Below are 25,893 nucleotides of genomic sequence, written 5' to 3'. Positions count from 1 at the left end.
GTTGTTGGACTGTATTCCGAATATTAATCTGTGTGTTTGCTTCTCATTAGAGCTATGATGCAAGTGGGACCTCCACAAAAGCACTGTGATATAACAGCAGGTGTTGGAAGTCCAGTCACACTGCTTGTTTGTCAGTCACACAACTGAATTAATCAAAAGTGCATGTTTCCAGAGAGATAATTGTGCTAAAATTAATTGTGCAGAAGCTTGGACTATGGTACTACTACAAGTAGCATATAATAAGATAATTTACACACTACTATATGTGTGTGTGAAACTCTAAGTACTATAACATATAATACAATCATTAAGTAGCTAGACCCATGCAATTTAGTTTAGAGTTTGTAGTTATGGAATTATGCTGCGTAGTGAAAAAAAAAAATCTACCACCTGTGTCATAATACTTAAACTCAGAATAATATTTTCCCTTTCTTCAGACATCTGCTGATTTACTGGGATCTTATTTCTAGAGGTGTTGTCATGTGTTCACACACGTGATTTCTCAGAGTTATTTTCACAGAACTGCTGAACCAAATGGGAATAGTAATTAAAAAATAAACTTTTAGGGAGGATCATAAGGTTCCTAAGAGTGTTTCAGATTAGATACCCCTAGCTGATTGAAAATTAACCCCTGATTAGGTTCTGCAGTTTTATGTAACAGTACCTTTTTCTAACCACAAGGAAGTGGTTCCTGTAGCCCAGTCCCTGTGATCACTGGTTTGTCTTTGCTGCCTTGGAAGCTATAACAGGGGCTGGTGAAACCTCCTCCAGCAGCACTTTCAGTGCATAGTCCTAGGGATTTGCAGGTTCTGGCAGATATGGCTCCTGGGTTTATTTTTTTCATAACTTAGTTGAGGTTTATTGATTTCTAATTATAAAGTGAGCTACATTTTAAAAAAGGTGAGTTTTCTGAAATTTTTATCTGAATTTGAAATTTTGCTGTCCTTTGACTGGGCCTTAAGATAACAGCCATTTTTCCAAATCCTGTAAAAAGACCTGGTCACTTGTACTCAGTGTGTTTGGAATGTTCCTCTGAGACTTTCTCTTGCGCCAGCAAAATTTTCAATAGTGCAGCTCTTCCACTGGAAAAGCCCCTTTATTTGTTGACCTTGAAGTGTGTAAAATGAGGTAAAATCCCAGCATACAGTGACAATCATTACCTAAACCTCAGCTTTTCCTTGTAAGCCTTAGTGGGTTCTGCACACTCGAGTAACTTCCATCTCAGTGAAATGAAAAATTGGTGCAGTGCAGGAGAATGTAGCCTGTGTTTTTCTTTATGAGACCCTCAGTTTTAGCCATGGCTGACAACTTACTCAATATAGGATTTTAATGTCTCCTTTGATGCTAGATTATGTATGAGAAAAACAGACTTCCCCACATTACCAGAGTCAAACTGGGTATTTTTCCAGCTAGTAACTCTCGTTTTTTTCCAGCTGAATGCCACTGATATTTTTCCCCCTCATTTCTTTATTTTGTAATCTTCCATTTCTTTTATATAACCTTCTCCCCTTGATTTTTAACTATGCACTGTTCAGATAGCTGCACAAGTAAACTGGAATCGAAAGCCTACAAATAAAAATGAACTCTGCTGTTCTGCTTATCACTCACTGCCTAATTAGCCTCTTTTCTCTACTTTAGAAAGTGATATGAATAGTTACTGTTGAGGGTTAGAAAACTCCCAGAAAAATGACAGGAATAGCACCAATGACAGAAATAGCAGAATAGATTGTTGCAGAATCCAACTCTAACATTTGAGACACAGAAAATTTCAAATTTTAAGCTTACTCCTTTGTGATAATCTTCTATTTCACATAATGTAAAAGAAAGATTTAAATCTCTGCTTTTCCTTTATGTTTGTGTGTCTGACTTTAATCTTTTCCAGTGAGAGAGACAATCTGTCATGTTTGTACCCAGGTCCATAATTTAAATTTAAAGGCTTTTAAATTCTGAAGCCTGAAGATCTTAAAACTTAGTATTTTGCAATTACAGTTGACAAGTTAGCCTATGCCTGCAAAACAAATAAAAATATCTATTTCACAGTGTACTGACACTGAAATGCAATGAAAGTGCCTAAGGTATGTGAATCAATCTACCTAAATATTTACTGCTTTAATGAACTCTGAATTTATGGGTGTGCATATTGAAATGAGGTAATTATTTTAAGTAGCACCTATGTATTTTTAGCTAAAGAGAAATTACATTTCCTTAAATCAACCTGAGGTTTATTTGTATGGGCTGGGAGTGCAGCATAGGCTGCTGCAGGACAGGGGCAGCAGCAAGGAAGCAAATACCAGTCTTGTTTCCACTCTGCTGTTGTGGGGTGCGGAAGGCAGAGAGATGAGTTTCACACAAATGTGAATACTTGATTGGAGTGTTCTGTAAAGTGGATTCTTTGAATTTCACTCCCTTCATTTTGTGAGGAGTAGGCTGTATCACAGAAGCGTAGGCAGAGAGGGACCTCTGGAGGTCTTCTAGTTCAACTTCCTGGTCAAACCAGTGCTGACTTCTAAGGTGAATAAGATTGTCCAGGCACTTGGGTTAAACAAGCTTTGAAAATCACTAAGGATGGACATTCCACAGCCTCTCTTAATTTTGTTGTGAAGTATATTTCTTTATAGCTGACTGGAAATTCCTTTACTGCAATTTCAGATTACTGCCTCCTGTCCTTCCAGAGTGCACCTTTGGAAAGGTGCATCACTAAGCCCCCCTGTAGGCACAAAAGGCAGCAGTTAGCTCTTCCCTTTTGCAAGCATAAAAAAAGTCTGTTCCTCCACTGGATTTTACCATTTGAAATATATTTCTTGTGTTGTTTGTGGGGCTTAAAAGTAGTCTTGGTGTCCCAGAAGTTTCATTTTGATGCTGAGTAGAAAGAAATAAGCACTTTGCCTGCTGGCTAAGCTGTTGGTCGTGCAGCTGGGGATGTAGTTTGTCTGCATTGCTGCAAAGAGATACTGCTGACTCATGTTCAGCTTCTCCTTCAGATCATTTCCTACAGAGCAGCAATCCAGACAGACAGTCCCCAGCCTATCAGAATGCACGAGCTTATTCCCTCCCACATACAGGGGTATATTTGTCTCAGATACATGAAAACTTCTGGTTATTTTGGCTTAAGTAGATTCACAGTTAAATTGCTGTCTTCTTTGTGAAAGATGAAAAAGACATCAAAACTTCAGCTGACCTAATTATAAATATTAATTTACTCTCTATTGAGCATTCTGCACTTTCTAGAATTACATCATAGCAAAGAGGTTTTATACAAAAAAGGCATTAACAGCTGTTGATTTGGGCTATATGGCCAGGCAATAAAAAGGGTACTTGGAGTGTGCAACTTTGTACAGCAAGCAGACTATAAATACTCCATACCCTGCATCTGCTTGAATGGAAATGTACCATGGCTCAGGCACGCCATATTCTGTAAATAATTAATTCTTCCAAAGAGTTGTTACAGGTTTCCTAAAATTAATACACTTTAGCACTATTAGAAGGGCTTAAATAATATATTCACTGTTGCCACAGTTATCAGGGATAGAACATTTATATCAAGTAGATTTTTTTTTTAACTCATCCTCTCAGATGGTTGCTTCAAATGCTGGTGATAGCCAGATCAAGGCATGTATGTTCTGGTTCCTCCTCTGCTTACAGACAAGGCTTCTTCCTTCTTTGGTGTTTCTTAGCAGAAGCCTGGTGTTCATCCTCCTAGACAGCATCAGTAGAAAGTGCTGCTGCCTGGGATTCATACTAACCTTGTTATGCAATAATTGAAGTAGGGGTTGAAATTTCTCTATATGTGGGGTTTTTTGTATTATTTATCTGTATCCATTTATATCAACAGTGAATTTATCGTGACTGGACTGACTTGTCCTTTGATTAATACAAGGGCATTTGTACTTTGAGATAAGTACATGCTAATAGATGGATGAAAAAAACTTAGTGAATGTATGACAGATTTTCACCCAGATATTTAAAAATTGATGAGGACCAGATTCTACCCTGATTATGATCTTGCTCTTTGATAATTTCAAGAAGGTCACAAGGCTTTCCTCTGTGTATGTTGGGGGAAAATTGTTTTCACAAAGAACATTATTCCTGAAAGAAATAAGCACTCTATTTACACATATAGAAGATTTCTCAAGTCCTCCAGGAAATCCGTTTGAAAACTATTTACAGTATTAGTATGCAAATTATATACCACACACTAAATTCTTGCAGCAGAGCACTCTGACAGGCATCTCACTATTTGAACTATGGTAGTACAGTTAAAAAAACAACACAAAAAGAAAACACAGCTGGATATAATTGTATTCAAACAGATACTTATTATGTTAATGAGGGCATACAAATAAAATTAAATGTTGTCCAGCAAAGGTTTTCCCACAAAGGCTGAGTTATTTTAGCAAAATGTTCACATAATGCAACTTTTGGTGTTTATTTTAATTGAAAAGATGTTTGATATTTATTCCTAAATATTTACAGATGAAATTTGGCAGCATCAGAAAAACAATAAAACCCATCTCATATCAAGTATAATTTAATAAATATACTTCAGCTAAGAAGAAAACTTAAATTGTGTCCCAAAATACATTAGGTACTTCTGATCATATAATTTAAATAATATTATGAGAATGCTCTTGTATAGAGGTAGTGATGCATGTCTTGAGCTCCTATTGTTACCCCAGGTTGTCAGAGTAGTTGATACACCCTTTAGCCACCTCCCCTTCTGCCCTGAAGCTTCCTGATACTTCCTTGCCTCTGCCTTCCTGGGGCTGCTCTCCTGCCAGCTTCTCATCAGTCCCACCTTGGTCCAGATTCTCCTCCCACAGCCTCTCCCTGCCTGTGCAACTTCAGTTCAGAGTGAGGGGTTTGAAGCAGCCAGGTGTCAATAAGAATCCACTGAGTGCTGTAGGAGGTCACTACTGGGTCAGGCCTCTTTGCAACCAGCAAATTGTTGCCTTTGTTTCGTTTCTAAAAGTCCCCCAGAAGTTTTTGTCCCCCTTGCATCAATCTGTACAATTCTGGCATGGAAGTTACCCAGGCAAGTTGCAAGATCTGTCCATACCAATTTATTTCTGGCGGGCTCAAAATTTTTAAAAATAAGAAGCTTCAGATGAGGTTTATCCCTTTTTTCCCCCCCCTCTCCATTTTTAGGACATACTTAAAAGTATAACTTCAAAGCATGCTTAGAAGCATAAAAACCATAACTGAAAACTGAACAAATAACAGTTTGTGCCTTATGTAAGTGTGCCTGCTATTCAAATTGTTACATTCAAAGGCTGTAGATGTTGTTAAAACCCCTGCTTTCTTCACTGCCAGCTGCTGCTGTAATCTTAAAGTAGATGCACTTGGTTTTTTTAAACTTTATATCTCAATATACTGCCCTGGGAAATTGCTTTCTGCTTTTAAATTGGCCATCATGCAGAACTTTGTATTTTTCAACCTGTCTTTTTCTTTGAGATTTGCAAGTTATTTCTGGGTTCAAAACTTCCCATTTTTGTCCAGAAGCACAAAAGTTACTGTCCCAATTCTAGTGTGTCAGGTGCAGTCTTAAGAAGATTGTCTATTTTTATCATTAGCAATGAGAAGCTGTTTCTACTTCAAATGTTATATGATGAAATGCACACTAATTTATTACTTTAAAATAGAAACTTATTTATTTATTAATTTTTAAAAAAACGTACTGGATGAAAAAAAATCAGTCTGTTGTTTAGAAAATTCTTCAGAGGCAAAGTAACCTTGCTGTCTTTAATGAAAGCTATTTTTTCTTAGCTATATAAGATATTCTTAGCCTATACAAGCCTAAATTTTGTCTTATTAAATTTAGAGTCACATCAAGCATTGTCCATTCTGATAAGAAGACAGAGGTTGTATCATTAGAGCAATAATAAGTCCAGCTTGGCTGTTGGGCAAGTAAATTCAATATCTAGCTACTTCCATTAAAAATACCCCAACCTACTTTCAGTAGAAGTCTGTTCCCACTAGAGAACAGATTTTGCAGTTTCCACTCAGTGTCAAATGTAATCCCTCCAAAATCAATAGATAAGACTCACCTGAGAGCAAAACACTTTTTTTTTATTTGTTTCCAGCAATGGGTAAAAAACAGATTTACAAATAGATTTTGTATTTAGAGGGAAGTGTCAAAAGAAGATGAATTAGGAGAAACTAGAGTACTTGTGTGCTTTGGGAGGCCACAGAGTTGTGAGAATGAACCACTGAAACCCAAATCTGATGTGTTGAGAGTAATTTTATTTAGGCTGTCAGTCTTCTGGTTAGGCTGCAGAAGCCTTTTTTGTTGGTTTGGTTTGGTTTTTTCTCTTTCTTTTCTGTAGAAACAAAACCTTTTTTTTTTCCATTTCATTTTAAAACATAATCCTCTTTAAAAATTGACCCAAAACCAAAGGCTCCTGAAGCGAACCTGAGGTTCACAGCTGAGGTGAATACTTCACAATTCTGTTGATTTTGTCTCATTAAGTCAAACCATGCTCCTCTAGAGGGATAGCTACAATGTAATGAATGGCTTCCTTGGCAAAACCAAAGCAGAAACTGACTGGTTTCCACTGTCTTGGCAATTTATTTTATTTCAATTTCATGGTGGGGAATTTATTTTTCAGTCTTGCACTCTGAAGAGGAGTAGCTCAGAAAAGTTCCATCACAGATTTAGCCTTTTGCTTTCCTTTCTCTTTCTTTTAATAGCCTGGCTGTGTAAACACTACTGAAGTGGATATAAAAAAATCTTCAAGAATGAGAAATCCACATAAAACAAGAAAGGTAAGTTATTATATCAAAAGCAGGAGGTGGAGGAAATTTATAGAATGAATTTCCATAATTTCTTAAAGCACTTTTTTCTTACAGCTGCAAGGAGCAAATGCATGAAATGTATGTTAATATTTCATAAGCTCTTAGTTGAATTAGTATTAACAAATTTGCTAATGCTAAGTGAATGCTATCACATAAGATTTTGGAGAAATACAAAAAGATTTTGAGGATAAAATTCATTTTTGCATGCTTTATTCATGTTATTCAGTAGATTGAATAAAGCACATTAAAATGTTTCTGTAAGTAATTAAGGAAAAAAAAGTTAAAAATTCAGTACAAACTATAACAGCAGTTCTTGTCCTGGTCTTCATGAAAAGGGTGTCTCTATATTACAATTATGCCCAAAATGGATGACTGGAAATGATGGAAGAAATTAGCTCTGTCTAAATTAGGTTGTAATTAGAGTGTAACTTCTCTAGGGATGTACAGATGGATTGGCTCAACACTTTTAAATCCTTTGCACCATAACCGTATAGATTGACTCCCACTTTAAAGTAATTCCTTTGAGGTGCATTTGCATGTTGACCCATGGGAAGGTAAGTTTTAAAAAAGAAAGTGGACTTAGAGAAAGTTTTAGCTTGGCTTCTTTATGGTAGTGAAAAGTCCAGATTAGTGTAATTTACCAGATAGTAATTGCAATTTTGGAAGTAATCCAAATAATCTGTGAGTTAGTGTACCTCTCAGGAGGTCATCTCCTTATATATGCCATTACTTACTGTAATAGCATCTCTCAGTGACATTCCCCATGTTTAGTATGATGCATATATAGAGACCTAATAAAAGTAGATTCTTGGTTGTGGCTTTATGGAATTGTAGGAGTTTGGGAGTCTTTATTTTACACTCTAGTGCAGAAGCATGATTTTTTCTGAGTGCGTGGGTTATTGACGTTTCTTTAGGTAAAGATGATCTTGGCTAACTTCTTGAGCACAATGTAGTATGGGTATGTGTAGAAAGCATTGTCTGAAAGCAACCATCATTGTTCCATATTTTTTTGCACAGTCTGTCTATGGCTTACAAAATGACATTCGAAGTCACAGCCCTACGCACACGCCAGTGCCAGAGACTAAGCCACCCACAGAAGATGAACTACACCAAGAGGTTTGAAACATAACTACAAAAATTTACTTTTAAAATAACTTTTTCAGTGATAACTTTTTAGGTATAAACCCAAAAATTATTGTAACTGGGAATTTATTCAAAACAGCTGTTGCAAACATTTAATAAACCTTTTCTTTGTCTCAAGGTATATGGATTTAGGCATGTAACTTCATCAAAACTAATGAGACAACACCTGAATTTTTTGTATCATGTATTAAACACCTAAAGGCAGTAGGAAGTAGGCCAGTGAGTGGGTATGTTGTATAGCTAAGCCCATTAGCCCCTTTAGCTGTAGAGAGCTCGCTCTTCTTTCAATGCTGATTTGAGGCTTGGGGGTATACTTACCACTCCATACATGCATGTATAGGTTCACACACTTATCTACTGTTAAAACTTTGTTAATTTTTCCTGAGATGTTAGAGTCTGGAGAAGTTAAATGTCTGAAGAAGTATTAGTTCTCCTCAAAAATCTAAAAAAAGGCTAACTGGATTTCTGTTGATGAACCTTTAGGGAAAATGTTATATTGGGCACATTTTTTTTCTCTGTATGAGCTTTTCTCTTTAATGGAAACTTCCATTTATTTTAGAGCTACACTGGTGAAATGTTGTTTTAATTCAGATATATTTCTCTTCTGTGCCCTAGGATAAATTAATGTTCAATTACAGCCCTAATAAAAAAAGTTATAGAGATAGAGTCAAGCAATAAATTACTCATAAAACTCTTTTCCTTCCTTTCTTGCAGATTAAGCACTGGCAAATGCAATTAGACAGACATAGATTAAAAATGTCAAAAGTTGCAGAGAGGTATGTATATTGTCACATTTTCTATTTTTTTCAATTAGACTGGTAACTATTGGGAAAAATGTCAGTGTGAAATAGTTTCAAAGAGCTATTCACTGCAAATAGCTCAAGAGAGACATGAGAGCTCAGATGTCATAGAAATAACTGATGAGAGTTTACTTTAAGTGGAGAAGTATGAAATTCTTTTAGTGATAAAACTATTCCAGATATTCCATGATACATTTCTGATAAACCTGAGTCACTGAAAGAGCCTCTGACCAAGTGATTATAAGTTTCACCTTTCATTGACAGGGAGGCTAAATGGGAATAGGTCTGGGGTTGTTGTTTTGATATTTCAAAAGGGCAATCACTGATGGAGCCAGGGAATCGGCTGGTGTGGAGCTCAGTCAGTGCTTGAACAAAGTGGGTTTGGGCTCAGTTTGGGTCAGAGATGTAACACTAGTAGGCATCTATCTGCAAATAAGACCTAAGTTTGTCAGGAAGTGGCTAGAAAGCAAAAAAAAAAGCCCAACATTGCAGAAAATTGAGCTGCATGGGACTTAGTAAAGGAAATAAGGCCAAATACAAATTGCTGTTCATTTTCTCATAAGCATTTCTGCATATATGTCTACTAATTTATGTGTATGTGTGTATACATATGCAAATCCAAATAAATATTTATTTATAAAGAGAGCAGGCAAAGATTTTTTTGTTTGCTGAACAGTAAAAAAAAAGTATACTAAATATAATAGGAATTGAAAAGAAAGAATAGTTGTCCTCACTTGTCAATAATTTTACAAGAATTATGAGTCCAAAGGAAACAGCAAGCATACATAAGGACAATGGGAGATGTAAATTACCAGAATACAGGAAAAAATTTTAGTGTGTGCGACCGAGTCAGACCAATTCCTGAATATTAAATAAAATTGTGGAAAAAAATTGATTTATTTTTGAAAAAATAAATCTGGGAATAATGCCCTTGATTAGGAAGTAATAAAAAATATATTTAAGAGAAAATAAAAAGAGTACTAGCAGCTGCAGGGCAAATAAATATAACCTGTGTAACATGCAGTGTTTTAGAACAGATTTTAAGGAAACTGTTGATTAAAACCACAGGGATATAAAACATGTTCCTTTATTAAAACAAATGTACATGGAGGAGATTGTATGATTTAATTTATTAGTGCCTAAAGGAACCTTAAATGAAGCTATGTGGAAGTATTAGGGAAGCTTTTTTTATTTCTGCTCTGGGTAGACCTGAGCCACCCCTCCTTCTTCAATGGTCCACTGTCAAACAGCCTGAGCAAACCTATTTCACCCTGAGCTTTTGGCTGCCTTCTGAGTGTGTGCACACACAGTTACTATGGCTTGGTGGATGCAAGGTAACTTGTTAGCTGGGGTAACCCCATCAGGTTTCTTCTCCTCCTGACACGACAATGTTTGATGCTTTTGTTTTCCTAGTCTATTAGCTTATACAGAGCAGTATTTGGAATATGATCCTTTTCTTGTGCCCCCTGATCCTTCAAACCCTTGGATATCAGATGACACCACTTTCTGGGAACTGGAGGCAAGGTATACAATTTTATTTCTTCTTTGGAAGTAAGGGAGTATAACATGCTTTTCTGGAAATGTGAAGATTTCAGACAGAGGTACTGCAAGAGAATACTGAGGCCTTAGAAGGGCAATGCAGTACGCTTTTAGTCTTTCCAGTTTTACAGATTTGTAAGATGGGGAGTGCTATATATTAATAAATCTGTGTGAAATGTTACAGTAACCAGTTTCCAAGCTTCTACTATGGTGGGAAAAAAAAAAAAAAGATGGCTTTTAAAATCTGATAACATTCCTAGTTGGAAATCTTTATTTTTCTGTGTATTACCTTCATCCTAAGTAAGTATTAACAGTCTGTTTGCTCATTGCTGAACATTGCACAGATGTGAGCACTCTAAAAAGTGAGAAAACCATGGAACTTTATGACTTGGTCTAAATTATGAATACATTGTTAGAATACTGAAGTTTTGGTCACTTTGGGTTCTGTTGTTTTTAATTCCGTAGCAAAGAGCCAGGACAGCAGAGGGTGAAACGATGGGGATTTGGCATGGATGAAGCTTTGAAAGACCCTGTGGGAAGAGAGCAGTTTCTAAAATTCTTGGAGTCAGAATTCAGTTCAGAAAATTTAAGGTAAATGGGAGTTACTTTCTTTTTTAATAGCTTGTAAGTTATATTGGATTTTTGCTTTGTTGTTGTCTTTTCCTGATACTTTTCATTTTTTGACCCCTTCAAAAATTTTCCTCACCTTTCAGGATTAATTCATCCAGATTGCTACTCACTTTCATGTACAGGCTGAAGGAAATATTCATATAGTTAACAGAGACTCATATGAAGCATATTTTTCTATTCATATTCAACTTTTGGTCAAACTAATCATATAAGAACTTTTCTCTAGGCTTGTCTTTTAAACACGTATAAAATGGATTCATTCAAAGCCTGTTCAATATAATTTATTTAGTCAAATATTATGAGAAAAGTAAAAAGAAAAAAGAAAGATTAAAAATAAATAAAGGATCTAAAAGTAAAATTCATTTACTTTTATCATGTTGATTGGTTTCTGGGGATCATTTTGAATGTCTCCACCAATATTCTAGTACTTGTGCATTTGACACAGCTGAAGCAGGGTGACATCTAGCTCTCAAATTCCTCACTAGTTGTAAAATGGAAAGTGTTCTCAGTGTATGCAGCATAGATGGTATTTTTTTAACAGTGTGCTTACAGAATTAATTTTAAGTGAGGGGAAAAAATGTCTTGATTTTAAAAATGGCAGTCCATCAATTGATTAATAGCATGTTTTGTTTTTCCTGTTCTAAGAAAGTCATATTTCAGTAAGATTTATTTCAGAGAGATTATTAACAGCCTTTCTATAGACAGAAAAATTAAGCTGAGCATAGTACAAAAATATAGGCAACATGTTTTTATCTTAATTCCACCTTCTTGTCAGATGTCATCTGTATCACTTTCCATTCACCAATAAGTAGTATAAAATCCTATTTGCATTTACATTCTAGAACTCAGAATAATCCTAACCTACTTTTTTCCTATGCCAATTCTTACTCTAAAGTGGTGCAGCATAGCCATTCATACTAAAATTATGCTTTTGTAGCATCCTACAAGAGGCATTTAATATTTATGATGTTGATTTATAAATGCCGGGTAATTGCACAGATCTCCTTGTTGTTAATTTAAATTTGTCAGCAGAATAATGAGTTGGAGTCCTCTAAGTTGCTGACCATATTCATATTCAAACATTAATTTTGCATCACAAATATAGCCTGACCTGTATGTGTATGTTGATGACTTTATTTGTCACAAATACAGATTTTTCTTATTAAAAACACCAGTTGATAAAATGAATGTTTAAAAATCAGAATAAGACATAGAAAAGGAAAGGTAATTTTTTTCTTTTTAAATTATTGTTTAAAGAGCATCGTGGTAATTTGTTACGCAGAGCAGCTGTTCAAACATGAACCTATTGAGCTCAGTGTGTGCTGCAGTTTGTGGTGCTTTCCTGTGATTAATTTGTCTCTCTGCCAACTAGACTGTTACCCACATAATCCCTAACTCTTTTGTCTAATCCTATTTACAACACTAAATACAGGCAAACTGCAAGTAACTGATCTAGAAAAATTCCCTCAAGAAATTTCTTCAGAGATGATTCCTTGACATGCCATCTGCTCTTCTGTCTCTTCCTCTAAATTCTTAAATTGGCATTATTAAATATAATATCTGAGAAACAGTGAATATGATCTTAAAGGCCAGGCAGGGCATAAATTTGCTCTGAGAAGGTGCTTTCTGTGATAATTAACTGAAGGGAAAATGTCTCAGAAACTCAGAATTATGTTTGCAAATGCCTAAGCTGTAGGGAAATCAGTCCATTAGGTTCACATAGTAAATCTGGGTTAGAAAACATGAATTTGTAAAGCTTGTTATGCATGCCTGTCAAAATGTTTTAGATGTCAATAACAGAAGTTAAAAGCTTGATGATTTCAAGCATTACCACTAAATAAATCTTAGAAGGCAACCACTTTCATTGCTCACCTGTTAACTCCATCATGATAATCTGGGGGTTTTAGTGGTATTTTTTAATTATTATTTTGACAGCCACCTTAAGAAAAATAATTATGTCTACCCACATATTCCCACTGCAACAAATTCAACTCAAATCAGTTGCTGGTTCTTGTACTTTTACAAATCTAATAGTGATAAAATTTACAACACTGCCAAGCCTATAGTTGGATGGCAGCTGGGGCCCTGCTTTTGAGCTTTCAAGTATCTGAGTACACAGGATACAGCAGGGACTGCAGGCGTGACAGGAGCTTCAGCAATAGGTGAAGGTGTCTTATTAGATTAGGTGTCTTATACCTCATTTTGTGAAACAAACACCAAAACCATGAAATGATAAGTCTACCAGATACACCATTTCTATTCAAGTGTAATGATATTACATAGCAAGAAGTCCCAGCGTTACTGTTACATTAACTTGTACTGAGAGTGCCTAAGGTATCTGAGAATCTCATTCTTGGCAGATCCAGATCCTGTCTTAAAGGGTCTGTATCCCTGCCTTGGGATCCAGATCCTGCCCTAAGGAAGACAGCAAGGATGAAGGACCTTGAGCTGTGATTTCATACTAAGAATGGTGCAGTGATCAGGAATATAACCAGGTTTCCCTTTCTCACTTTGTATCTCTGTTCTTTTTTCTTTGCCTGTAAATGGGGCTTAATAGTATTTCACTCTCTGAAGGAGTGTTGTAAAGAAATAGCAAAGGAATAAAACTGCATAAGCAGTTCTGTCAGTGCAGTGATTTCATTACAGTGTGACTGCAGCTTGCAGGTTGGATTCTGCACTCACCTGATGCAGGGTATGACTTGTGATCTCTTGTTACCATGCACATTTGTTGGAAGAATTGCTTTGTGTGCTGCTCAATACACAGAACAAATAGCTAAAGTAACATATGATTTGGATAATAGATTTATGAAATTCCCAATGCCTATTACAAAAATGGTGAACATTGTTTAAAATTCACAAGACTAAAGTCTGAGTATGATCCAGGTCTAGTGAGCTTAGTCACAAGGTTTTCCAAGTGCTAAAAAAAGTACTTTTCAAAGAGAGTGAGTTTATGAAATCAAACTTACTGCAGCATGGCACCTAGAGACCTAATGTCTTTAATTTCTGTAGGAAATTGTATTCCTCTTCTTGTCCTTCCTTTGTCTGTAGTGCAGCAGAATTATTTGGAAAAATAATATTTGTATGCTGACTATAGGTTTGCTCCCAACTGGTTGTTTTACAGGAATTGCAGCCTGTAAAGATTAAATAATTTCAGACCTGCCAACCTGAAAGCCTGTCCAAATCCTTGTGCAGTGAGAGTGATCTCCAAAGCAGTTCTAGGACTGAAAAACCTCCTAAGTTAGTGAAAGGAGAGTGGTGACAGGTTAGGTTTCATGATACACAGAAGGAAAAGCCACTGGACCCCTTGTCCATTCCTCGATGCTCATTTCTTAGGTCTGTAATGTATGACTAGTAGGGGAAAAGGGACTTTGCATTCTTGTTATCCAGAAAAAATGAGAGAGACTGAGAAATTTGATAGATTTGGATATCTTCCCTCAATAATTTTTGTCTAACCATCCCCCTGCAAGCTGGCATTTTATGAGGTGTTTATCCTTTACAGTGGTGATTATGAGGCCCTGTTGTGGGTGCTAATAACTTGACCGAAATGTAATCCTCAAAGCTGAAATTGCCTGTGAGTTATTTCTCATTCAGACTCAAGCTTAAATGCCAAGTGCCAGCAATGTTGCCATTTCTGCAGAGCAGATGAGAAAAAACTAGTTGCAGGATTTAATGAGTTTCTCTGTCATATTCTTGAGATCCTTCAGTTCTACTATGCCTTGAAGCTTGAAGTTGTAGTGGGCAAGAAGGTGGACTCTAGAAATCAGAGAGCAGTGTTTCCTGGCCCTGGAAAAAATATTATGTGATTTTATTCATAGAGTTTGTTTAGGTTTTTGTTTGCTTTTTCTGACAATGCTGAAAGGTCTAGCCTCTTGTTTTGTCACATGCAATGAGTGCAAAGTTCACCTAATTCCCACTCCAGTGTTTCCACACTGACTATACCTCATGAGTTTCAGAGAGAACCACTGCAGCCCTCCTCTCACTTGTTGTTGTTCCTTTGGGCTAAATTTAACAGATTAGCTTGTTCTGGAATCTGGCTGCACCTGTCTTTAGGTCAGTTAATGGGACAGAAGCTGTGTTGCAGCTGTGCTATTTATCCATAAGGCCACTGTGGCTTTGAAAAAGTAATCCAGCTGGAGGACATAATCCCCAGATACCTTGCAACATGTGTTTTAGCAGTCCATGTGGCTGGATGTGCTACTACTGTGCACTACACACCCTCACTCTGCTCTGTGACCCAGCAGGTGGCAGCCCAGATGCTGGGGTAGAGGACAGCAGGGAGGTTTACACTCAGCTGCTCAAGTCTCTGTTCAAATAGTGCTGAGCATCTGCTAGAAAGGTCTCCATGGCAAAAGCAAACCTCCACCAACAGGAAATGCAGTTTCATCCGAGGGCAGCCAGACTGAGTTCTAGTTCTTTACACAAAGTAGCACCAAGGCTGTGTATATCATTGCCCAAAAAATGCCATTCCCCTTCTCCCCTCGCCTGCCCTTGCACACAGTTAATGTTGCAGACTGTGTGCTTTTTGCCACAGGAGACTTCCCTTGCTCTGGTCACAGCTCATGAGGTAGAGAGCTGTAAAATGGTACAGGGAACTCTTTTGATTTGACGCCTTGTGCTGAGGTCTTGTGACTCCATTTCAACTTCATCTGTGCTATTGGTTGCCATGGGATATTTGAAAAAGTTATTTTTGAAAATGCAAGAGGGAGCAGCTTTATTTTTGTCATTTCTTAACTTTGAATATTTGAATTCAACTCTCTGTGGGAGGAGGGCAGGCATCTTTTCTTAAAAGATAAGTAGATTAAAATCTTAAAATGTGTGTTGGCTGTGAAATAAGCACCCTAGACATAACACAGAAATCATAATTCTTCCCACTTTTAGAGAGGTTTCTATATTTAGAGTTTCACATTTTTAGTTGAGCCTTTGAATGCTATTGTTAGAAGGGTAAAATTAAATTAATCTATCAAAGAACTGGTGTTCTGCCTGCAAGAATTGGTCTATACAACCTCCCCATTCTATGCTGCAAGCATAGAAGTTAAATTTATTGAAATTTATCTCCCATCTATTTCCCCAGAATTGAGTATAGCCTACTATATGAAAACAGTTTGCTTGCAAAAGCAAATAGCATCCTAAGGCATGTTTGCAGTGACTCCCAGAGTTATTGGCAGTGATACAATGGAACAAAAAAGGAAGTGCCATCTCTGAGCTAGATCTGCAGGATGTCTGCAGGGAGACAGAAAATGTGTGTTTACAAAGAGCATCCTTCCCTTTCATTTTTGTGTTCCTTACCTGACTTGGAGACACATGAGCAATCAGTCAATCCCAGAAGATGCACTTGAAGGGGTTAGCACTGCAGGATATGTGCTTTTAAATGCAAATATCTAAAGCAGCTTAAGGAAACCAAAGTAGGTAGCCCAAATTTGAGAGAGTGAACTGAATTAGAGTTTGTGAGCTTTGCAGTTTTTAAACTTCAGTTATCAGGCATTCCTGCGTTGCCATCAGATTCTTAGGATACATCCCCAGGCTCTGTGCAGAATTATGTTCAATTCACACTGTAATTCATCTATAAAAGAGATGCTACCCAGAAGTTTTGAAACTGGAGTTCTATTGGCACAGACCCCCTTTGTGACCTTGGTGAAACCACGGTACATTATTACATTATTAATATATTTGCAAAACTGGGACAATATTGCTTCTCTGTCTCTTGGAGAATCTTAGATGAAAAAATTGTGCTTATGTACAATTGAAATTGAAGGTTGTAGAAATACCTGAAATAGTCTTCTTGGCAGCATGAAGCTAACCATGCTGGCTTGTGGAAAATGAACACAGGTCCCTTCCATCTGTGCTACAAAGAAATTTCAAAACAGGACTATGAAGGAATAATTGCTTCCTGAGAGGAAGTGAAGGACATCTTATAGCAAGAGTTCTATAAGGTTTGCTCTGCTTTACTATCCTCTCTTAAGTTTTTTGCAAGAATTAAATTAGAATTTGGATTGAGGGTGATGTCATTTTGCTTTCCTGGGGGTCTGAGGACAGTTTCACTGTTCTCTCCTATCCCATCCTTGTTGAACTCAGCTAAGAGAGCTTAAATTCATCTCACAGTGTAAGCAGGGTTCAAACCACAAAGTGTACCCAATTTATTTGTGAATCTTGGAAAATCCAGCTGATTTTAAAGTTAAATCACTTCAAGGCTCAGCTTATCTGTTTCATAGGATCAGCTGTGTCAGAACAATAATGAAATGTTGCAATGGTATATGTTGCATGTTTACCAAAGTCAAACTTTAGTTGAGCTCTTGGATTTGGGGGAGAACTAAGTGGTCTGAACCATGTCTAACAATGTGATCCTAGATTAATTTAGGATTATTTTGTGCCATGAGAGAGTCTGAACACCAATAGAAGAAATAATGAAATAAAGCTTACAGCTAGTTAGCTATAATCATAAAATGCTCAGGGCCTTTTTTAGTGATCTTGTTCCAGACTGAATGAGGATACAATGAACTGGCTGCACTACATATGGCTGCCCAATGTTGGTTTGCTCGGCAGCAGAAGAGAGAATGTGTAATTCCATTCAGCGTTTTGAGCAAAAATATGCATGTAAATGGAATGCTGAAAAGAGAAATTAAATTACAATTAGCAAAACAAATGCTTTTTCAATGTATGCATGAATTCTGAGTAACAAAATTAGTTACAAAGTTTAGGATTTAGTAGGACTCAGAGATTCATGTAGATAGCAAGAATATAAATGATTAGTTTTTGAAGGAATGTCAAAAAGCAGTTAGTTTATAAGTAATAAGCCCTTGTGGTTCAGCCAAAATGAAGTGTCAGTTTAATTCTAGCTAAATCTGGAATCTTCCTGCAAGCACATTACCCATACATAAGTAATGAAGGATTTCCTATCTATCCCATGAAGAGTCTTCTAAAAATTTCTTCCCTGGGTGGATTGATTGCCTTGAGACAGTGCACCAGAATGCTGATCCCAACATAAAATCACTCAGCTTTTTCTTATTTTAGCATGTCTAGATGAAAACTTCAGTTACTTAATTTCTTTTTTAAGAGCAAGGAAGAATGTGGGCACTTCATTAGTGGTTATCCTGAGCTGGCAGTCAAGGTGCTGTGTTGTGCCATAGGTTCTGGTTAGCAGTAGAAGACCTGAAGAAGAGGCCAATCCGTGAAGTTCCTGCTCGTGTCCAAGAAATCTGGCAAGAATTTCTTGCTCCAGGTGCACCCAGCGCCATCAACCTAGATTCAAAAAGTTATGACAAAACCACTCAGAATGTGAAGGAACCTGGAAGATACACATTTGAAGACGCTCAGGTCAGTTTGCAATTGTGTTTATGGACATCTGAAATGGAATATTGGCTAGTGAAATCTGTATGCAAAAATGAGATGTATTTGGGAATTAAATGATAGCGCCCTGTTTCCTAAAATGCCATTTTGGCAATGCAAATGCGTAACATTCTTTCTTTCATGAGGCATATGAAGTTCTTCATGAAACTCCTGTGCTTGATACAGAGGTTTCAAGTGGACTTTGAATGAAGGAAAGCATGTAGTGAAGAAAAAATGAAGTACTTCTGTATTAAATGCAACACTTCCTATGACTTATAACTTAATATTTAATCTCTGAAGACTTCTGAGAAAAGCAATAGAAAATAATTGGATTTACAGTAAAAGTAGCAGAACTGGTACCATCCTCCATTTTCATCAGCAGCCCAGTGATGAAAATTTAATTATTAATGCAAAGTGAAATGGTGTCAAAAGGAGAGATTGAGATCATATCCCTGCAGAATTTCCTGCAGTTTGATTATTAGGCCATCATCTTTGGAGTCAGGAGATGCTGCTACAAGGCCCGTGAAGGAGAAAAGTGAATTGAATTGAGGATTTCTACTTTTTGGGAGAATGCCTCTGCCCTAAATATGAGGGGGAATAATTTTACCTCCTTTTAATTTTTCCATTATGAGAACAGCAACCTATGAAGAAACAAGGAAATTTTCAGTAGACCCTATGTCATAGCCACTGTTTTGAAGTACTCTGCATTTAACCACACATACAATTTTTACTTGCATCTGCTGACCCCTGGAGATTTAAGAATATAGCATATTATATAGCAAAGACATAAATGGCAAAAGTAAAAAATAGAGCAAGATTAAAGGTTTTTAAAAAATGTGTCTTTGCAGTTGAGCAAGTAATTGACATTTAAATTCCTTGCCAGTATCTTCTTTTTTTGTAATGAGTGTAAAATTTCAGTACCCTTTTACTGCCAGATCTCTCTTTTTGTAATTTTGTCCTTCATTTATGAAAGACATGGAATATTCAGTGTTTATGCAAGCAGGACTTTGCCACGTGGAGAGGACCTCTGCTTCATCCAGTTCAGCACAAAACCTTAAACCTGGAAGCCTGAATTTCTGTGGAAAAGGGACAGGCTGCACCTGCTGTGTTCTTACTTGAAACTTTAGGAACTTTAAAGTGTCCCACCTGAGGTGGAGGGTTTTGTCAGGGCTAGGGCTCTGCCTCTGCAGCAGGCTTTTTTTGGCCTGCCAGCTGGGAAGGAGACTGCTGGTGTGCCATTCTGGCAGTTGGTGGGTCATTTAATTGTGATTAAAAATGTATTAAAAGAATTTCTGGACTGGAAACATAGAAATATGAAACTCCATGTCAAATGTAGATACATAGGTAAAATGGGACACATAAGTAAAAATAGCCCATTTGTGCTAAATCTGTGCATTAATGTGTCCCTGGCTAACTTGTACATTAACAATACTAATACAGCCCAATTTATTCTTGCTTTTACAGGCATATTTCTTGTACAGAAATTAAATTTTAATGCTCGTCACCACTTTCTGCTCTCTGTTGACTGAGAGCAGAACCTTCCCCAAATAAACCAGTCTAAGTTTTGAATATACATCAGAATTTCTCTGCTTACTGTAAGAAATACAAAGACATTTAGAGTAACTTCTATGGTTTCTAATACAGCAAAAATTAAACATCAGTTCTAATTTTACCTTGCCTTAATTTTCAGACAAGGTGGGGAGTTTTGTTTGGGGCTTTTTTGTTCGTTTTGGCTTTTTTTGTGTTCATTAATTTTATGCACTACCAAGCTGAGAAACAGTATTTTCTTTCCAGTTTGTTTGCTGTTTCCCAATTGCTGTGCTACAAATTTCCTACAGTAAGAAATAGAATCTGAATAAAACAAAAAGTCCATGAAAATAGGTAATGATAGAATAGCTAATGATTCAGGGTTTTAAAAAATATTTTTGAGAGTATTTTCTGTTCTGGCTGCTTTTTCTACAAATCTTTTCTCTAGCATATCATTAGAACTAGAATTATCAAGTGTTCTACATCACAGATTTTTTGTTTTTCATCTTTTTCAGAAATTAGAACATTCCAAAATTAAGGTTTTTTTAAGCTGCTCTTGTCATTTAATTTCTGAATAAAGGTTTCCAAATATTCATATGCCTCTGAAGAATTAGTGTCTTGAAAATTAGATTAGCCTGGTACTGTTTTCCAAATGACAAGTGTATTTTCCTTTTTTATATTGTTAACTGGAGAGCAGACTAAACACCTGTCAAAGGATTTTGTCAAGAGTAGCCAGGGAAATCCTCAGTAACCTAAGCATTAATTGTGGTGCTGAATTGAAATCCTCTTCTTAGACTCTGAAATCACATGAGTATCTCCAGAAACTAATTCAGAAAATCTGATGAGGAAGGACCCACAGCTCTTAATTTCATCACTTAGCTAAACTAACTAATGTAAGGGAGGTTTGAATTTGGACCTGAAGCTAGGACTCAGTTATCAATTCTTAGAAATTAATTTTGTACTGGAAAATTTGGTCAATAAATTAAAGTTGTGTTTTGTAATTATACGTAAGAAATGGATGGAATTTCAGCTTTAAGAATAGAAACCAATTCCGCCTTCGCTTCAGAGCTGAGACCTGCTATCCTGTAATACTTCCTATTCACAGCAATGCTACCTGGTGTACATTCCACAGCCAAAACATGTGGCTGCCTCCCATTTTACATGTGTCCTCTTCTATGGCAGTAACAGCTCCTCCTTTCTTTTTCAGGAGCACATTTACAAACTGATGAAAAGTGATTCTTATCCTCGTTTTATACGATCCAGTGCCTACCAGGAGCTGCTACAGGCCAAGAAAAAGGTATTGGTCCATCTTGCCTTTGTCTTGCCACTGTGCAAAGCAGTGGTTATGTTTGCAACAATACTCAGTCTTCTCTCCCCTGTGCCAGTGCAACTGGATATCTGGTAGGTGACCAGCTTGGCGTTTTTGGAGGGTCACATACACACAGGAGTTCAATATACATATATGTGTATATATCCTGCATGCGGGCATGTTTCAATAAGTTAATCTAGCAAAAATTATTTTTATTTTTACATCCCATATTGTACTGTTTTCTCTGTTATGAAGCACCTTAAATTGCAAAGTGCTTTACAAATACATTAAAAAAAATAAAATAAAATCCCAGAAGAATAGTCTTTCATGTTTGCAAGTTTGCTTATGTAATAATTGTTGTTCTCTTTATTCCACCTATGAAAGCTACAGAATGTGTTTAGAAACAATCTTATTCATATGAATAACTTTTAACTTCAACTATAAATATAGGGGCTTACCAATTTTGTTTCTGTCCCTATTACTACATGAATAGTTTTGAGTAGGCTAGGAATCTGACCTGAAAGACTGATCATGTCACACTTTGGCAAACAGAGGTTCATGTCTTGGTATGTAATATTTTCTTAGAAAAGTCCAGTTATGGAATGGGTTCTGAATAGCCACAGCCCAGATTACGTGGAGCAGCTTGTACAATGCAGATTTCCATGATGATAAATCTATCAGTGGGCTCTAAACAGTAATCTCCTAGAATCAGCTGGGAGCCCTGTGCCTGGCAAAATCGGGGCCCCGATTGTTACTGGAACAAGGTAGTTATTAACACTAGCATTCTGTTGTTAATAATGACAACCTAAAATTATATGAAAGTACTGTGTGATTTTGTTTTTTGTTCAAACGTTGATTTCTGAAGATCCAATATAGAGAGAGATGTTGAAAATACCAGAAAGCTTCAACTGTCCGTGTGAAGTCCTTAAGTTTGTGAATGTCAGTTCATTAACACAAGATGTGCACTTCATTATTTCTTTTTACTTTCAGTTTTTCTTTAAATTCAAACCAGTTTGATCCCCATGAAAAATTACTTTTGTCTAGTACTGTATCTGTTTTGCCCATCCCCTGTTTTGCCAAGTCCCATTACAGCCTTACACCTGTGTTTGCTTCCTGATTTATACAAACTTTGTTTTGCAGTCCATTGTTACATCAAACCTCCTTTTCTACTCCATTGTTCTTGCTTTTCTTTTCCCCCTCCTTTTTCTTTTTGTTTCTTTTGTTTTATTTATTTCAAATTTAAGTTGGAAAACACTCTGGATCGTCGAACATCTTTTGAGAAATTCACACGCAATGTGGTAAGTTTGTTGCCTCGGAAGACTAGTAAGCCTGATGGGACATCCTTCTTCCCTTCCCCTCACTGATCCCTACTTTCCCTTTTACTTCTCTAACTTGGTGGTTAAAAGTGTATTCATCACAGCTTGTGAATTTTTATGGGAATGACAGCTTTATAATGTGCTTTCATTACAACCCCTCCTCCCTAGTCCCTTTCCCACTGATCTCAATAGTCACACATGGAGGAATGGACCTTTGGGAGCCATGCTTTTTGCATTAGGAAGCATGAAACTAGTCACTTTTTCCCCCCCTATAATTTTAGTAAAGAATCTGTGAAAACTTGCTTGATGTTGTTTCTTTTTCTGGTGCCTTCTAAAATACCAAGTCTAAAACAGTTGAATACATTGGATTTCCATCCTGTCTTCTTTTTATTTTACTAAAAAAGACTTTGTCCCTGTTTTTTCGATTGGGCACAGGGAAAAAAAACAATAATAATTTTCCCATCTTCCTTAATGTCTAACAGCTTCTACAGGACCAAAGAATTCATGCTGTTTATGTACAAGGGTTTGATTTGGATTCATTTTCATAATAGACTAAAAGAACTGATTTTTTTTTCTTTTCAATGTATAACTTTCAAAAGCTATTTATCAAAGGCAAAGAAAATGAATGCTGGTAGATTTTGTTTGGGCATTCTTTTGCCACCTGCCAGAAGATCCACTGATTTCATGATACTTGGGATTCTTTTTACTTATCCAGTTTCTTTGGGATATTTTTTTCCTTTTACATTGTGAAAGTTCCAACTAAAGAATTCAACGCATTTATTTTTGTAGGGCAGAAACATCCCTATTTTTCCATGCCATAAAAACTGTACACCAACACTGAGAGCGAGCACTAACCTGTTATGAAAAGAGGTAGAAAGATCTTGGATTATACTCGAGTTTGTCTGCATTGTCCGTTGAATTGTGCAGGTGACGCTGCTCTGTGTGTGTGTGTGTGTCAGTGGCTTTTTCTGTGACCTGGTTAGTGGAGCTGTGTGTGTTGAAATGAACAAAATGAGAGCTTTCAGCAAAGATCATGGTTTTTGTTTTTTCAGTTTCTAGGGAAGGAGAAGCAGTTGCCAGAAACTGTCTCCCCTGTAATGAGGCTCTAGAGTATCGCCTCAAGTATTTAAAAAATACATATATACTTTCCAGTAATCAAAAAAAAAAAATGCAGTGAAAGTTTTGTGAGGCTGTGGGAATATCTCACTTTTAAAAACAAAACAGTAATTCTTTAACTACTTTCTTATAGGTAAAGGCTTCCTGTAATATACTTTGAATCCACTGTAATCAGGAAGAAATTTGGATTCAATGGGACAAAGTCAGTAAAGGACACTAAAAGTAAATAAACAGCTACAAAGGAAACGATCCCAATGTTTGAAACAAAAACCCCTATGTTTTGCATGGTGGTGTTGCCATAGCATGTTGCAGTGTGATTTGTGTGTCGTCTAAACAGGTTGGATCTATAAAACAACATTGTACATGATAGCACTATACATGATAACTCCATTATAATTCAGTAGGAAGTTCCATATTAATAAAAAGTTTGTAAAAGAGAGTGCATAGAGTGGGTAACACATACGGACCTCTGCGAGCCAGACTTTTTCCCAGTCACAGTGCCTGACAAGCTGCAATGCCACATTTATTCAGGGCATTTTGAGCTGCCCAGGGGTCAGGAATTGGCTGTGGTAAACACTGTGCAAACAGGTGGCCATGAGGGGGCAAATAGCAAGTTGCAGGTAGAGGGGTTGGGAATACAGTGCAGGAAGGGAAAATGGGAAGACAAGACTGGGAGATGCTGAAATCCCTCCCAGAGCAGCCTTACAGATAAACCAGCAGTTCTGGGCACAAACATGGGAGCATTGTGCCCTGCAGCCATGCCCAATTTTCATCCTGCTAATCTCAGGGCAGAAGTACCAGAATAGCAGCATGCCAGAGATGCAAGGCAGGCCCAATAAACCAGCTGTGAACTAGAAATGGACAAGAGGATTTCTGGACATTAGTAGTTTGGTAGAAGAGCGGGATTTTTTTTTCTTTTTCGCAGAGCAAACTCTGAAATAAAATCTGTGATTTTGCTTTTTTTCCAACTACTACCTGTTACCCTGGGTGGAGTCTGTCAAGTCGGGTGAGGTATGAAAGAAAAACATGTCACTGCTAGATCTATAATCTCTATTAGACTGACAGCTCTCAGCCTTGAAAATTTATCCAGAGCATCAGAATGCTCAAATGCAAACCTTTTTTCCAAGATGACTGAATTCATGTCAACCGCTTCCTCAGGACCTCTTTCCACCAGACATCCTTGTTCTTCCACTCTTGTTCTTGGTTGTGTTGAGTTTATAATATGTAATTATCTATCTTGGTACAGTGGTTCCAAATAGCAGGGATGAGGGAAACATTTCTGAAAATATTCTACACTGTACAGATTAACTTGATCAACTGTGAAGTGAGGAACTGTGGAATAGATCTGTTCTACTGATTAGTACAGAAGATAGGTGTGAAAAGGGTCTTCTGCAACCTGGATAAAGCTATCATCTCTGATTTATTGAGATGAAAATTACAGTTTCTCTTCTCTGATGGTTTGCAATATTTAGACTAATTTTCACTGGATTTTTTTCCTCAGTTATATCAAATATATTTATATTATATCAATATATTTGTATTAAACTAAATTGGACCTCAGTTTCTTCCATTTGAAATGTTTAATAAAAACACAGTAACCTTGGCTGTGTCTAGGGACTCAGTCTGAACAGATGGACATGCAATTCATTATCTGATTTGTTGACTCTAGGAGGCTCCTGATCAATGTTAAACTAAATTGGGTTACACTTGCTTCAGAAAGCATTTGTTAAACTAGAAACTTTAGAAACTTTGTAGAGGGCAATTACTCTGTACTATTTCATGAATTACATGGAAATAACCTATTATAATGAGTCATTATTTTAGTCTGATAGAGAAAAATTAGAAGTGGAACTATACACTAGGCTCAGCTTTGAATTTCTTTGACATTAAAGGGTTTTCTTTCCAGGAGATTTTAGTAAGCTGGTGCAGTTCAGGAAAGGTCTAAATGCTCAGTTTAAAAACTGACTAATTAGCTGCTCTGCAGATTTTATAGTGCAAAATTGCTAATGCCTTCAGCAGTCTGTGGCAGAAAATATGGTTAGCCTTAGAAACAGGTCTGCATTCACATAAAATATACACAAGTTATAGCAATCTGGAATTTGCTACATGTAATATTTATTACTGAACATTTTATAGTTTGTATCTGAGTAGTAACTCCAGCTATCCTTGGTCTGCCCCACTTACACTCCTGGGTACTGTGTGAAAATACAGCGCACAGACACTGCAGCACTACTGGGACGAAGCCATCAGACAAGTGGAGTAACACGGGCAACCATGTGTGTCACAGCTTTGAGTCAGAGGCACAGAGAGCAGTGACACCGCTCTGGGCTCCCCCCTGCCTGGCTCAGCCCCTCAGCTTTCTCTTTGAGATAATAAAAGTCCAGTCACCTGCAGCTCC

At 36.9% G+C, this 25,893-nt stretch overlaps 1 protein-coding gene across 11 annotated transcripts in view; it reads left to right on the top strand.

The window, feature by feature from the left end:
- The window catches only part of RGS7 (regulator of G protein signaling 7), a 258,271-nt gene that overhangs the window by 208,772 nt on the left and 23,606 nt on the right, over positions 1 to 25,893 (top strand). For 4 of the 11 annotated variants that reach the window (XM_066546813.1, XM_066546804.1, XM_066546803.1 and 1 more), the window contains 7 exons: positions 6,688 to 6,762; positions 7,810 to 7,908; positions 8,650 to 8,711; positions 10,149 to 10,259; positions 10,740 to 10,865; positions 18,029 to 18,215; positions 20,962 to 21,051. In XM_066546813.1, the coding sequence (XP_066402910.1) occupies positions 6,688 to 6,762; positions 7,810 to 7,908; positions 8,650 to 8,711; positions 10,149 to 10,259; positions 10,740 to 10,865; positions 18,029 to 18,215; positions 20,962 to 21,051 (750 nt within the window). Of the gene's footprint in view, positions 1 to 6,687; positions 6,763 to 7,809; positions 7,909 to 8,649; positions 8,712 to 10,148; positions 10,260 to 10,739; positions 10,866 to 18,028; positions 18,216 to 20,961; positions 21,052 to 22,307; positions 22,681 to 23,168; positions 23,250 to 23,628; positions 24,811 to 25,893 lie in introns of those variants that run through there. The other 7 variants (XM_066546806.1, XM_066546805.1, XM_066546810.1 and 4 more) reach the window with 5 other exon arrangements.

Source organism: Molothrus aeneus, chromosome 3 (assembly GCF_037042795.1).
Source record: "Molothrus aeneus isolate 106 chromosome 3, BPBGC_Maene_1.0, whole genome shotgun sequence".
Taxonomy (NCBI): domain Eukaryota; kingdom Metazoa; phylum Chordata; class Aves; order Passeriformes; family Icteridae; genus Molothrus; species Molothrus aeneus.
Note: the sequence above shows the minus strand (reverse complement) of the source record. Positions and strands in the feature narration are given on the sequence as shown.